Below are 13753 nucleotides of genomic sequence, written 5' to 3'. Positions count from 1 at the left end.
CAGTGATTGAGTTGTACACCACAAAATATTATAGTGGAATTCTTTTCATCTTGCCCGTGGTTTTTACCCTAATAATTTTTAGGGGTTTTCCACGTAAATCTCGGTGTCCAGTTTATTCTTTATTTTCGGGTTTTATTATCTCAAATTCCGCACGTGGGACCAACAAAATTATGTAACTATTTTCTTGTGGGTTTTTTAAATATTTCTTGTTCAAGCATATGGATAATTTTAGAACACAGAAGTAGTCCTACCAGTGAAGTAAACAAAGTAAGGTTTTTGGATACATTTTACATATTACATTTCTTTGGAGGCAAAAGTTGGCAAAAAAGACAACTGAGGAAGCTTAAAAAGGTGAGAACATTGTTTTGTCTGACAGGTTCTGAAGAATTTTGGTTTTTTTTTTTTGAAGTACGCATCTTTAATTTTGTCATGTGGTATAGAAGGTGGTAGGATGTCGTCATTCTTGATCTATAATCACTTTTAACCTTTTTTTAGGTTCAAGCTAGATAATAAGTATTTAAGTTGGTAAAATATGAAGTATTTCATGTTTTTAAAAATTCTAATATTTTTGTATTGCTGATTCAAATCAATTAAGGGAAGGATTCAGTCAGTTGGATTTAACGTGTGTCTTACTCATTTTATACATTCTTGTATAACACAATAACATGATTTGATATGGCATATTGTCCAATATAAAATATGTCACATGCGAAGTATGTATTGGTGAAACATTAATTTTCACTGTTTTCTCCGACTTAGTGTAACCATCCATTTCTTTTATGGATCCTTGTGTCACTTTTGATTAGTTGGTTCTTGAATTGGCAAAATGGATAGATTTATTTGCAGCTAAACTATGTCCGGTGTCGGGGCAATTAAAAAAATAGGATTAAGACAGGAAGGATTTAAAAAACAAGGAGTCTGAATTTTTTTTAAAAAAAAGAAGGTGTTGACTTTTGATTAGTAAATTAAACCTTAATTAACCTTATAACTTTTTAAATTAATTGCTGTCTTCTCTTTCTTCTCATTCGACGCACATTTTTCCCAATTATCAGCTTCCCAAATTTAAAGAACTCATCTACCCCATCTACCTCTTCCGCGATACATTAAATCGAAATTGACACTGTTGTTGCTCAGGTGTTGTTGCGCTCATTCCTCAGATCCAGATCTAAATCTACTCCCGCATATGTTGCCCCATTCTTCTGTATTTGAAGACCAATTCGTCTCTATTTGAAAAATACAGTAAGTTTGCTCCATTTTCTTTGAACCAGTTCATTGTTTTCTTCATTTCATGCAGCTATCGACCAAAATTAAGATGAATAATTTGTGTGGTTCATTGTTTTTTTCGTCGACCAAAATTGACCAAAATTAAAATGAAGAATATTTTCCAACCAAAATTAAGTTGGTCGATCAAAAAGCTTCCCGGTCCACCAAAGAAAATTTTTTCATGGTCGACCACACTCTTAATGGTCGACCAAGTTGTTGTGTTTGCCGGGTCGACCATGATCATCTTGGTCGACCCGACATAATTTCTTGGTCGACCAACTAATTTTTGGTCGACCATGTGTGTAATTTTTTTTTTTATTAAATCATTTTGCTCATTATAATTATCATATTTGTTTGTGCACTTTTTAGATATGCCAACCGTTATTGTTGTTCATTTTGATGGGAAATGGGAAGTGACAGAGGGGCTGGTTTATAAATGGAATCCAGAGGCCAATGCAAAGTTTGTTGCTATTCCAGTGGATGATGATATTTGTTATTTTGAAAATTTAAAAAGTGAAATATATAGAGCTGGGAAAGTAGAAGACACTGCCAACTTGAGGTTGAGTTATCTTCTAGATTTGCCGTGCAACATTCAACCAATTTATATAAAGAATGACCATGATTTGAAAGCATATATGTATCTTGGTTGTCCGAGAAGTAGGCCAGTGCTTCAAGTTGAAATTGAATGTGTTGCTTCTTTTGATTCTTTTGATAATGTGAACGGATATGGTATTGATGAAAACAATTGCAATATTAACGAACAGAGTCATTTTGATGATTATTTTCACTTGAATATTGTTTCTGTGGATCGTAATAATAGCAGTGATTTTTTCGACGAAGCGCATAATGTGGATGCCATGCATGTGGATCGTAGTAACACATTCGACGAAGCGCATAATGCGGATGCCCTGCATGTGGATCGTAGTAACACAGACGAGTTATATGACAAAGCACGTAATGATGCAATTGAGGTCGAGGCAAATTTGGTTCAAAGCAATGACGCAAATTTGGATGCGGATGTGGATATTGATAATGACACGTTTTCATTCACGGATGGTTCAAACTTGTTTGTTGGTCAAGAGTTTCCAAACCGAGAAGCGGTGAAAAAAGAGCTAATTAGAATAAGTTTGGAAGCTTGATTTGAATTTGAGACGGTTAAAAGTAGCCAAAAGGTGTACGTCGTAAAATGTGTAGTGTCTGATTGTAAGTGGAGAATCTGGACCTCTTTGATTAAGAATGATTCACGTGCATTCTCCGTTAGAACATATTGCAATACACATACATGTGGTTTGACTGGGAGACGAAAGAGAATCCGTGGAGCGAGTTCTGCTGTTGTTCGTGATATGTTAGTGGATAATTTCCAAGGTCATCCAGTGCCAATGGTACCAAAAGCGGTGATGGCGATGATGCGCAATAGTATGAATGCTGATATATCATACTACAAGGCTTGGAAAAGGAAAGAACTAGCAGACAATATGTTGAAAGGTGATCCTACGCAGAGTTTTACTAAATTGAGTTGTTATTTGCACATGGTTGAGCAGATGAATCGAGGAAGCAAAACAGACATATTTGTCGACGAGGAAAATCGATTCAAGTATATGTTTCTTGCTTTTGGTGCATGCGTTAGATGATATCGAAGTATGCGAAAAGTTGTATCAATTGATGGTACGTGGTTGAAGGGCAAGTATAATGGTGTTTTACTGGTGGCATCGGCACAAGATGGAAATTATCACCAATATCATTTGGCGTGGGGAATCGTAGATGTCGAGTGTACTTCTTCGTGGAGTTAGTTTTTAACGAAGTTGTTAGAAGTAGCACCTGACGAGGATGAATTGGTGATAATTTCTGACAGGCATCAGGGGATCATTAATGCGGTTTCTACTGTCTATAGAAATGCGCATCATGGTCATTGTGCGTGGCATTTATCCCAAAACATGAAGACTAGATGCAAAAAGAAGGGTGCAACCGAAATGTTTTTGCACATTGCTAAAATTTATAAAACTTTCGAGTTTGATATTGCATACAATGATTTTAGAAATAGATATCCTGAGGCAGTGCAATATTTGGTCGAGAGAGACTCATTTGATAGATGGACTCGAGCGTATTGTCCGAAGACCCGTTACAATATTATGACGACAAACGGGGTTGAGTCGATCAATGCTAGACTACTTGAAGAAAGAAAGCTGCCAATCATTGCACTCTTGGATTCTTTGCAGAAACTGGCCATCTTGGTTTGCTCGATATCGCCACGCATCAATTGCAAGTAACACTAACTTGACCCCTACGATCGAGGGGATTCTTCGTAGCAGGTTCACAGATGCCCAAGGAATGCAAGTTTTTGAATTAGGACGTCTGGAGTTTGATGTTAGGAGTCGTGGACATTCGGCCATAGTGGAACTCGAATAAAAAAGATGCACATGTCGAGTTTTTGATATTGATAGAATCTCATGTGCTCATGCCATCGCAGCTAGTTGGTTAGCGAAGATTGATTTATACGATATGTGTTCAGAGTACTATTCTACAATGTCATGGTGCATGGCTTACTCAGAGACTGTGTATCCCGTTCTGGAAGAAAATGAATGGCCACGCAACATTAATTTTTCATTGGTGTTGCCTCCTTTGTTAGAGAAAAGAGTTGGCAGAAGAAAACAAAACAGAATTCATTCGATCGGTGAATTCAGAAAGAGATAGCTTGAGGGTCAACCAAAGTTTTATTTTTGTTCGACCATGAGCCTAATGGTCGACCATTAGCTTGATTGGTAGACCATAAGTTTATTTTGGTCGACGTTCAAGCTCATGGTCGACCATTAGCTTGCTGGTCGACCACTATTTTTCTTTGATCGACCATCAAACTATCGGTCGACCATGAGGGTGATGGTCGACCATGAGCTTGATGGTCGACCAGACTCTGGTCGACCATCAAGCTCATGGTCGACCATCACCCTCATGGTCGACCATTAGTTTTGTTTTTTAAAAAATAGATATTAATAATTGTCGAAAATATGTAACATAATTGTGAAATTAGGATAGTTTTGAGATTATGATTCATCATGAAATAGCAGACGGAATAACGTACTGTATAATCTTGGCACGGAATTCATCATGTAGTTTTATATTCCATGGCCTCTCGGGGTGTGGGTTGTTCCCAACAATGGATAGCAGACGAGCAGCGTTTAAAGTATAGGCTCTATTTCTTTATTCAGATCTTTGAATTTGGGATCGTGCCTTCGCAGCAAGTCATATATAATGCACTTATTCACCCCTGTCACGAGTTTTAGCAAAAAACAGCCCCGATCTGTAGACAGGGATGAGAATTCTTCATGCCTTTTCCCACGAGAGACACGGCCATTCTGGATCACTACCTTTGACTTTGCTCACAATCCGTGCTAGATTTATTTTGAAATCGATATCTTTATCTTCGGCCAAAACTGAGATCACCGTAGAAATGTCCGTCCATTAACGAATCATCTGCCGACATCATTTCAGGATGTCGGATCTGCATCTCAACCAATCCACGGAGAGCTTCGCCGAAGTGCTGAATTCAACATAACAAAAGATTTTCAATGTTTTAAAAGAAATCCTCTACAAATTTAAACTTTATAAAAGATTTATTTAAAAGCTTACAGAGAAAGTGACACGCAAGTTTGCGATCGCCATGGGTCCGTAGAAAGACTTCTCATATTCGGCGTAAAACCTCGAATCCTACTAGGTGAACGGTCGAGCATCGATGCCCTAACTCGTGCAAGCGAGTTGTTTACCTTCAGTGTCACGGTCTCCGCAAGTGGCCTCACACCGTCATCTATAAAATGATCAATTGTAACAACTTTAATGCAAATATGAACAATAAACAAGGTATAGTTTAATAACCTCTCGACGTGGTCGCCTCGCCTCCTGGCATACGCGCATCTGGAGTCACTTGAATATCTAAAAACATAAAGTATATTGTTTAATATACTATACATAAATATAAATATAAAAAATGTGCATTACCTCACCTCCTGTGGACTCCTCTAGAATGCTTTGAAGGTTAGACTCAAATATCTGTTGGGTTTGGCTACTACTGCCAATTTCCTTACCCATATTATCAGCCACACCTAACAGCGTACATTCAACAAATTAAAATAATAAGAAATTTAATGCAAATATGAATAGACAAGGTTTAGTGTAATAACCTCTCGACGTGGTCGCCTCGCCACCTGACTTACGCGAATCCGGAGTAACTTGAATATCTAAAAATAAAAAGATTGTTGTTTAATATACTATACAAAAATATCAAATCAAAAAAGTGCATTAACTCACCTTCTGAGGACTCCTCTATAATGACCGGAAGGTTAGGCTCAAATATATGTAGTGTTTGGCTAGTACTGTCAATTTCCCTGGCCAGATTATCATCCAACCCTAATAGCGTACATTAAACAAATTAAAATAATTATGAGAATTGTACTAAATCATTATATTACATAAACATAAATATAATTAATAAAATTAACTCACCAAAATCTGCCTCGGACGCTTTCCTCTTCCGCCCTCTGGTATATGCTATGCTATAATCTCTGTCCTGCTGCACTGGCATGTTAGACCTCATCTCAGCAAAACCAGCTCTAATCTGTTCAGTCAAACTCAATCTCAACTCATCGAGACCAAGATTGAAACTCGATTTCAAGTCAACTAGAGCTTGATTTATGCTCCTGATAGACGCTCTGATCTCAATAAATTCTGCTGACATCTTAACATGCATTGACGTAACAGAATCCTCCAACACAGTCAATCGCCGCTCGAAACGATGCTCCAAAGGTGATGGGCGGCGGGAAGGATTGAGTCCAAAGTGGACTCTAGGACCCGTACGCATAGGAGAACTGGTGCTAGAGCTGGATCTATTGAGATCACCAGGACGGGTGCCGGAAACGTCAGGAGATGCATGTGCAGGAGGTGTGTTCTGGACAGAGGGAGGTGAATGTGCGGAATGCATGTGCTGGACTGAGGGAGACTCCAGAGGGTGCTCGCTACATATGACTGTCTGACCCTGCCTCCAGAGCTCGAGTACCCGAGTGGTGACCGCATCAGGCGCAGAATCAACAAAATCTCCGGTCGTATAATACGTTGAAACGAGCTCCTCGGGAGTAGGAGTCAAACATCCAAGACAATCCTACATTTAATTAATAACGTATCAGATTAATTAAAAAGTAAGTACACATTTATTATATCAAATCAATTCATATTACTTACATCTATAGCAGAATCACCAAAGGCTGCAGTGACATCAACAGCAGTTGGGGCACGGTTTGACGGCCACGTGTTAGTCACCCATTGAAACATCCTGGGCAACATCAAACCGTCCACATCTCTTTTCCTCGCAAACTTTTGTGCCACGCTCGGATAATATTCATAAGCGAGGATCTGTAACATAAATTTAGAACAATGTTATTAGTAGAAATAAAGATAACAAATCCAGTTTTAACATTCAAAAATTAATATACCTGCAGAGGCAGCACAAAACCACCGACAAGGAAGCTGCCATCAACTTCTTTCCGACCCTGTGCATCGGTGAGGTAATTATATCGCCCTAAAAGGTCCTTATTCAAACATCGGACCGCATCACGAAAGGCTACTCTACCCCACGGATAGCTGTTAAACCTATCCAAATCATCTATAAGCCTCAGGTATTTAGGGTCGATCTTATTCGTTTTTTTCCTAGTCCCCTCACCGAACACAAAACAACAGAAGTAAAGACTAGCCATCTTTAACTTCTCCACGTCTACACCAGCCTCATTCTGCACTTGAACACTCATCTTTGCCTCCAATTCACTCAAAATAATCTCAGACTTACCGCCAAAGTGTCTGGAGCCAAAGACACCTCCCTCTGGTACATCTACAGGCTCTGTATCGCAATCGAGGCCGGTTATTAAACAACACTCTAACAAAGAAAATCTAACCGGCCTCTTGCACACCACCATCCAAAACTCATCACTACCCGTGTCAACTATCTGATTACTCATCAAATACCACATAATTTGACTAGAAATATTTATATCTCTATGATACCTAACCAAATTACCAAAAGGAGACGGCTCCAAAAAAAGGGTTCTCTCGTTGTTGTTGAGGTAGTGAACAATCTTCTCCGAAACCTCTTTATATCTTGATTCGAGAATCAGCTTGCAGCGAAAAATTGCATCCCTGCCTAGTTTTCTCGGCAAATATACCTGTCACAAATACAAATATATTAGAATAAAAATTAATGTTACATTGAACCAGCAAGCGTTGGTCGACCAACCCACGCTTGGTCGAGCAAGAGAAGAAGTGTGTTGGTCGACCAACCCACGTTTGGTTGCTTGGTCGACCAACCCACGCTTGGTGGACCAAACGTTGGTCGACCAAGAAGCGTTGGTCGACTAAGAGTGGGTCGACCAAACCACGCTTGGTCGACCATAGCTTCTTCCTCTACCAAAGCTTCTTGGTCGACAAACCCACGATTGGTCGACCAACCAATGCTTGGTCGACCAAACATTGGTCGACAAACACACGATTGGTCGACAAAGCGTGGTCAACCAACCCACACTTTGTCCACCGTTGCTCGGTCATATTTCGATGTTATTCTATTGATGTATCAAACTGGACATATTTGTACTTTCTACGCAATTAGCCTTCTTCATTTCTTTTACAGGAGGCTAATGAGGCTGGTGCCTTGCGGCTAGCAAAAGAGTAAGCTCGAAAAGCAATTGGAGGATCTCACTTGGCGATGGAATCTGGAGAAAAAATTGCGGATACTAATTGTTGGAGTATTTATAGAAGGAATTAAGAAAACCAATGATAACATTTTGTTCTTATCCATTGCATTTTGTTGTCCTGCTATACATCGGTTGGTTTCTCGCGATTTGCTTATATTTTTCATCGGGTTACCAAAATTTTCAAACTTGACCTGGTTAAATTATTTGTGGTAGAATTGAGATCTGTGATTTTTTCCCCAGCTAACAGTATTAAGTTCTAACTGCCTTTTCTTCCTTATATAATTGTAGCACGTGGCATGTGACCACAGTGATTAAAACTCTTGTCTTGGTGATATAAAATTGGTGGATTAATTTTAGCTCTTATTGTGTTTTACCCAAAAAAACCAAGAAGATTTACTTTCCATTTAGATGGATATCTCCATCCTTCAATCATATATGACTATCGGACATCTATGGTATCTTTCATACATCCCAAACTTCTTGGCCTATATGTTCTGATGATTATTTATCTTATTAGAAGTATTCTTGTTACAAATTTCAAGTTTGTGGTGAATAAAATGAATTTGGGAGTGTATTCACCTTTGTTATTTTGTGTCATGTGTTTGCTTTGTTTGTCATATATAATATGAATGATCACTATATAAAACATGCCCAATAAACATGCACAATTGAATGACTTCTTGGTCTTCTAATGCCTTTGAAAAGAAATTTTAATGTGTGAAGCCTTTTTTCGCTGATTTGGAGTGCAGGTTTCCAACGAAGAATCTAAATTATTGGAAATTTCAAAACTTCAAAAGATTTTGGAATCACTTAGGCTTGAACTTGATGCAGCCAAACTTGCAACTGTTAATGAGTGCAATAAGAACATATTGTTAGGGAGGCAGCTTGACTTATCAGCCAAGGAAAAATCAGCATTGGAAAAAGAATTAATTTCTTTGTCTGAACTGAGGAGTGAAAATACCCTTTTAAAGGTAATGTTGCATGAGCTACTGTCAGTGTTTGGATTGATTGTAATTTGATTATCTCGCCTTCTTCTGTTGAAGATTTTTTTATCTCTCTGTGGTAATTTTATTTAAGCATTTTCACTTTTTTTTTTGTTTTTTATGTTAAGATGTTTTTATTTTCTTCTGTTTGGGATAATGTCTTTTAGTTCTTCTACCGATGCTGCTGATCTAGGATATAATTTTGATGTAGATAAATTGAAATCTTTAAAAGTGTTTGTAATATTTGCATTTTTTTCATTTTGTATTTCCTGTGAGACTATGCATACTTAAAAGTTTTAACTCCGAAATACTATATTTATCGGCATACTTCAAATAGTGGTGAAATCCGTTTTCATGACCTAATTCCTTTGTCCATTGTCAGTTTTCTCACATTCTTCGCTTTTAGCATTTTGTTTTGTTAATGGTCTCTGAATCCCTTTTACTTTGTTATCTGACTTTATCTCTACTTTATATAGTCTTTCTGGTTAGCTCTTTAATATTTTTGCAATGTCTCCGCACCATGCTGCTACCCATTGTTACCCAAGCATTGAGATAATAACATGAGAACTTGTTATAATTTATTCACTAGATTACTCATGAACTTCAATAATCTACTTTTGCAGACTTCCTTGAATGCATTGGAAGAGAAAAACTCATCTTTGGAGCAAGAACTGGCCAAGGCTAAAGAAGATGGCGATAAAACTCTAGCGAAGTTGGACCAAGTTGAAAAGACATGTCTGCAACTTCAACATAATTTGCAAAGGTATTTTATGACTGTAAGTTGGGTTGTCAATACACCACCTCACTCTAAACATGGAAAAATTATAGAAATAGTACATCTACTTTGTTGTTAGCCCAATGACACCAGAAAATTGTGATATTTTTTGCATATGCTTAGTTGTGACCACTGCCATTCTTTTGCATCAGTATGGAAGAGAAGCTCTTGAATCTGGAGAATGAAAATCATATCCTACGTCAGAAGACCTTGAATCTGTCTCCAAGGAGTAAACGACCTGGATTTGTCAAGCCTTTCTTTGATGTAAGCAGTCCTTGTTTCCATCATCTAGTGTTAAGTTTATGAAAGACGTGTGTGACTTGTTGAGTGCAGAACTATGTAACTTAGCATATAATCTGGCTTGTAAGCTTGGCTTCAGAGAAAACTGCCACATAATGATTAGCTCATAACTAATGAGTGTTTTGCCTTTTGAGTCCGAAATATATTTGGATCTCCTGCTCCTCTCAATTTATAATTACTCTTGTAATTATTGGTTTCTTTCCCTTTTGAAACAGAAATTCGTTGGTGCGCTTGTTCTTTCTTCTTCAGATCAGAAGTCTTCATATGTAATTTTGGTGTTTCCATCAAATGACTGCTCAGTTTGGTAGCTCTATTAAATGACTGCTTGTATGTTTTTTCCTTTTCCTTTCTGCCGTAGGAATCACCCACACCTTCCAAGTTAATAGCACCGCTGTCACAAGGATTGTCTGATTCTCGTCGAACAAAGTTGGTCGCTGGAAATAATCAGGTTTTGTCTCATTTGAATTTTGTTTGGGTGATTAGGCATTTAGGTTTGTTTTTGGCAGTTAAATGGCTTAAAAGTGGATGTGATTTAGTTACCCAGAAACCTTGTATTTGTGCCAAGATAAAAATGGTTGTGTGTATCCCACTTCATGTTTTGATACTGTTGCAGGTTAACTTTGAAATTCTATCACGCTGCATTAAGGAGAATTTGGGTTTCAAAGATGGAAAACCAACAGCTGCTTGTGTCATCTATAGATGTCTTCTTCATTGGCATGCCTTTGAATCTGAGAAAATTGTTTACTTTGATTTTGTTATTGAGATCATCAACAATGTTGTGAAGGTTATTTATTTATATCTTATTGATGATATGAATTTTAAATCTTGTCCAAGTCCATTTAATATATGGTATTTGTATTTTTATTTCTGTTTTAATGGTTGCCATAATCTGTTGAATCTGGTTGATGAATTGCTTTGGTGAGTAAGAGCTTCTAGCAAGAATATGGAGTTTATTCTGTAATTCACTCCCGCTGTCCTTTTTAATGTCGAATTTTGGGGATATAGTCAAAATATTTATTTATTTTTATTAAATTTATTTTTGGCATTATTTATACAATAAAAACTTTCGAGTAAAAATACAGGGAATATGATTTAAGACTTTAAAATATTCAAATGATAAATTAACTCAGTTTCATGGTTACACATAGGATTACGCAAGTTCATTTGACAGTAGCTATGTGGCGGTCGTAAGGGATAGAATTAGTGTCTTTATGATTATGGTGAAAACTGCAATTGTTTTACACGTTCTTACTTGTGTGGTTTTTCTTTTAGGAGGGTAATGAGGATGCAACTCTTCCTTACTGGTTATCTAATGCATCAGCACTTTTATGTCTTCTCCCAAGAAACCAGCGCCCAAATGGGTTCCTGACTACCTCTTCTCAGCGATCAGGGGTGAATGGGAGAGTGATGCAAGTAAGTTTTCTGATGATTAAATATCAAAAAAATATGTAAGTTGGGTGGACTGAAGATGTCTTGATGACATTGTCAAAGTTTAAGGCTTTGCTCATCTTTTATCTGCTGATAAAGCCAGACGAGCGATCTCGCATTCAAGTTGACTCTATTTCGCCTCTGAAACATGGTTGTTTGATTGGCGGGATTAGATCCACTGCATGCAACCTTGTAGTGTTAACGAGCTCTTGTTTGAGTAAGGATGTCTTAATCTACATTTGTCATCAACCATGATAAAGAAGAGTGTCCAAATAAATTATTTACTGTAAAATCCTATACAACTATGAGGCATCAATCATCAGGTGCCATTTTGTATGGACGGTACTCAATGCACGCTTTTTGGTTGCTAGTATATTTTGTAAGAACATTCAGTTTTTCTCCCTTGTATGCAAAAATTCCCTTCACTGAACTACGACAAATTTGATGTCCTGGTTATTGTTTCTCAGGATCCAAAGCCTTCTCGTAAGTATCTTGGATCAGATGATGGCTTATCACACATGGAAGCAAAATATCCAGCACTACTATTCAAACAACAATTAACTGCTTGTGCAGAAAAAAATTTTGGGTTGATCCGGGATAATTTGAAGAAAGAAATATCTCCACTACTGGGACAATGTATTCAGGTGGCTTGTTTACCTGTATTTCTTTGATATGCTTGTTGGATCAATTTGTTTATATGGGTTTATATGTGAATAATTATGTGTTGTGGGTTGTCTATTAAGTTAAGCCCAAAATAAAGTGATCAATTAATGTTTCGGGTTATTGGGCTTTAATGTATCTAATGGGTTGTGGGCCTTTAATGTGTAGAGACATAAGTGTAATTTCTGTTTTTATGATGGGCTAAAACAGAAATATCAGAAGATATTGATAAATATTATCTATAAATATGGGTCATGGTCCCCAGATCTCGCGTTATCACTTTCACTATTCTCTCCCTCATTAAGAAAATAGTTCTGAAGAGAAACTAAAGGATTCTCTCAAAAAAAGAGCGCGTAGATCTGGAAGATCAAGACACGTCCAAAAGAATTCAGGATTATGGCTTCAGGTACGCTTCCGCTTAAGTTTTCAGTCAAATTCTTGATGATTTAACTTGATGGATTCTACGGTTTATGGGTTTTCCCCAACAAGTGGTATCTGAGCCATTCATGTTTGAATCATTGAGATTTGTTTAATGTTTTGCATCTTATTTGGATCCAGATCTGGAAAAAAAATTTTGTTTAAAACTTTTCTGTTATGGTTTTAGATCTGAAAAACTTTTTGATATGGCTCCAGATCTGGAAAATATATTGATATGTTTTCAGATCTGAAAATATTTTGATATGGTTTCAGATCTGGAAATTGAAAATTTTTTGATATGGTTTCAGATCTGGAAAATATTTTGGCTGAAAATCAAATCTTTTAAAGTTTCAGTTCTGGTAAAAAGATTTGGTCGTAAATTTTAAAAAAAATTTGGTATAAGATTTCGATTTTTCTTATAGTTTTGTTCAACAAAATATTTTAGAGGAAAATCGAAAATTCGGATTAAAAAAAAAGGTACGGATTCGGGTCGGGTCGTACGGAACCGGGTCGACCCGACCCGTACGGAATTTCCGAAAATTTAAAATTTTTTTTTTCGGTTCAGTTTATTCGGTTAAGGTTAAATATTCATTAATTCAAATAATGATAAGGTTATATGTATTTTTAAAATTGATTAATTGAAATAAAATGTTGCCAAAGTGACCTCTTTTATGGAAATTAATTTTATTTTGAAATACAAAAGGATTTTAGGTACATGTGATTTATATGAATATTGATCGGCCCAAAGGAAGGTTAATATTTAATATAATTACATATGCAGTTGTGGCGGTAAACATGTGATAGTTGTTCGGTTTTTCATGTGAATAATAAATCGGCCCAAAGGAAGGTTGTTATTTGACATGATATTTACTTCAGTGTTTGACTGCTGCACCAGGATATCACTTACAAGTTAATCTTTTGTCCAAAGATGAAACATTAATGGAGTGCACGATATTCTGTTGATGGGGTTTACATTATTTGAATTTATTGATTATTTTATTTGAATATTTGGTTGAGCATGTATGTTTTGTTTTTGTTCTCTGTTCAGATTTGACTCCTGCAAATATTCATTCCAACATAAATTCTATTCCTATGTTAAATGGCTCGAATTTTAAATCGTGGCAAGACAATTTATTGATAGTTCTCGGAGTCATGGATTTAGACCTTGCGATAAGGATTGACTCTCCTCCCGTCATTACGGA

The 13753-nt window shown here is 36.9% G+C and overlaps 2 protein-coding genes and 1 long non-coding RNA gene across 3 annotated transcripts in view; 1 reads left to right on the top strand and 2 right to left on the bottom strand.

Moving 5' to 3' along the window:
- The first annotated feature begins 298 nt into the window (after positions 1 to 298).
- LOC142524597 (myosin-15-like) overlaps positions 299 to 13753 on the top strand; it is a 40675-nt gene continuing 27220 nt past the window's right edge. The window contains exons 1-10 of the mRNA XM_075628631.1: positions 299 to 351; positions 7925 to 8119; positions 8738 to 8959; positions 9595 to 9734; positions 9899 to 10010; positions 10262 to 10312; positions 10405 to 10494; positions 10660 to 10830; positions 11319 to 11459; positions 11942 to 12118. Coding sequence (XP_075484746.1) covers positions 9900 to 10010; positions 10262 to 10312; positions 10405 to 10494; positions 10660 to 10830; positions 11319 to 11459; positions 11942 to 12118 — 741 coding nt within the window. The 5' untranslated portion in view covers positions 299 to 351; positions 7925 to 8119; positions 8738 to 8959; positions 9595 to 9734; position 9899. The remainder of the gene's footprint in view (positions 352 to 7924; positions 8120 to 8737; positions 8960 to 9594; positions 9735 to 9898; positions 10011 to 10261; positions 10313 to 10404; positions 10495 to 10659; positions 10831 to 11318; positions 11460 to 11941; positions 12119 to 13753) is intronic.
- On the bottom strand, positions 5001 to 5658 carry LOC142523664 (uncharacterized). The gene is made up of 3 exons (XR_012814812.1): positions 5563 to 5658; positions 5436 to 5492; positions 5001 to 5357 (listed from the first exon to the last, which is right to left on the bottom strand). It is a non-coding gene; the product is annotated as an uncharacterized LOC142523664 (long non-coding RNA).
- LOC142523910 (uncharacterized) lies at positions 5845 to 7768 on the bottom strand. Its single transcript, XM_075627643.1, has 5 exons — positions 7583 to 7768; positions 6741 to 7463; positions 6490 to 6660; positions 5988 to 6409; positions 5845 to 5869 (listed from the first exon to the last, which is right to left on the bottom strand). Exons 1-5 carry the CDS (start codon positions 7766 to 7768, stop codon positions 5845 to 5847), a joined length of 1527 nt encoding a protein of 508 aa, XP_075483758.1.

The sequence above is a fragment of the Primulina tabacum genome, chromosome 14 (genome assembly GCF_025594145.1).
Source record: "Primulina tabacum isolate GXHZ01 chromosome 14, ASM2559414v2, whole genome shotgun sequence".
Lineage (NCBI taxonomy): Eukaryota > Viridiplantae > Streptophyta > Magnoliopsida > Lamiales > Gesneriaceae > Primulina > Primulina tabacum.
Note: the sequence above shows the minus strand (reverse complement) of the source record. Positions and strands in the feature narration are given on the sequence as shown.

Excerpts from the sequence above, each read along its gene's own strand:
- LOC142523910 (XM_075627643.1), bottom strand. The coding sequence starts at position 7,768 with ATGTTTGGTCGACCAAGCATTGGTTGGTCGACCAATCGTGGGTTTGTC. Across the intron at positions 6,661-6,740 it reads GTTTTGTGCTGCCTCTGCAG|ATCCTCGCTTATGAATATTA; the intron begins GTATATTAATTT and ends TTTATGTTACAG. Across the intron at positions 5,870-5,987 it reads ACGTCAATGCATGTTAAGAT|ATTAGAGCTGGTTTTGCTGA; the intron begins GTCAGCAGAATT and ends TTGACTGAACAG.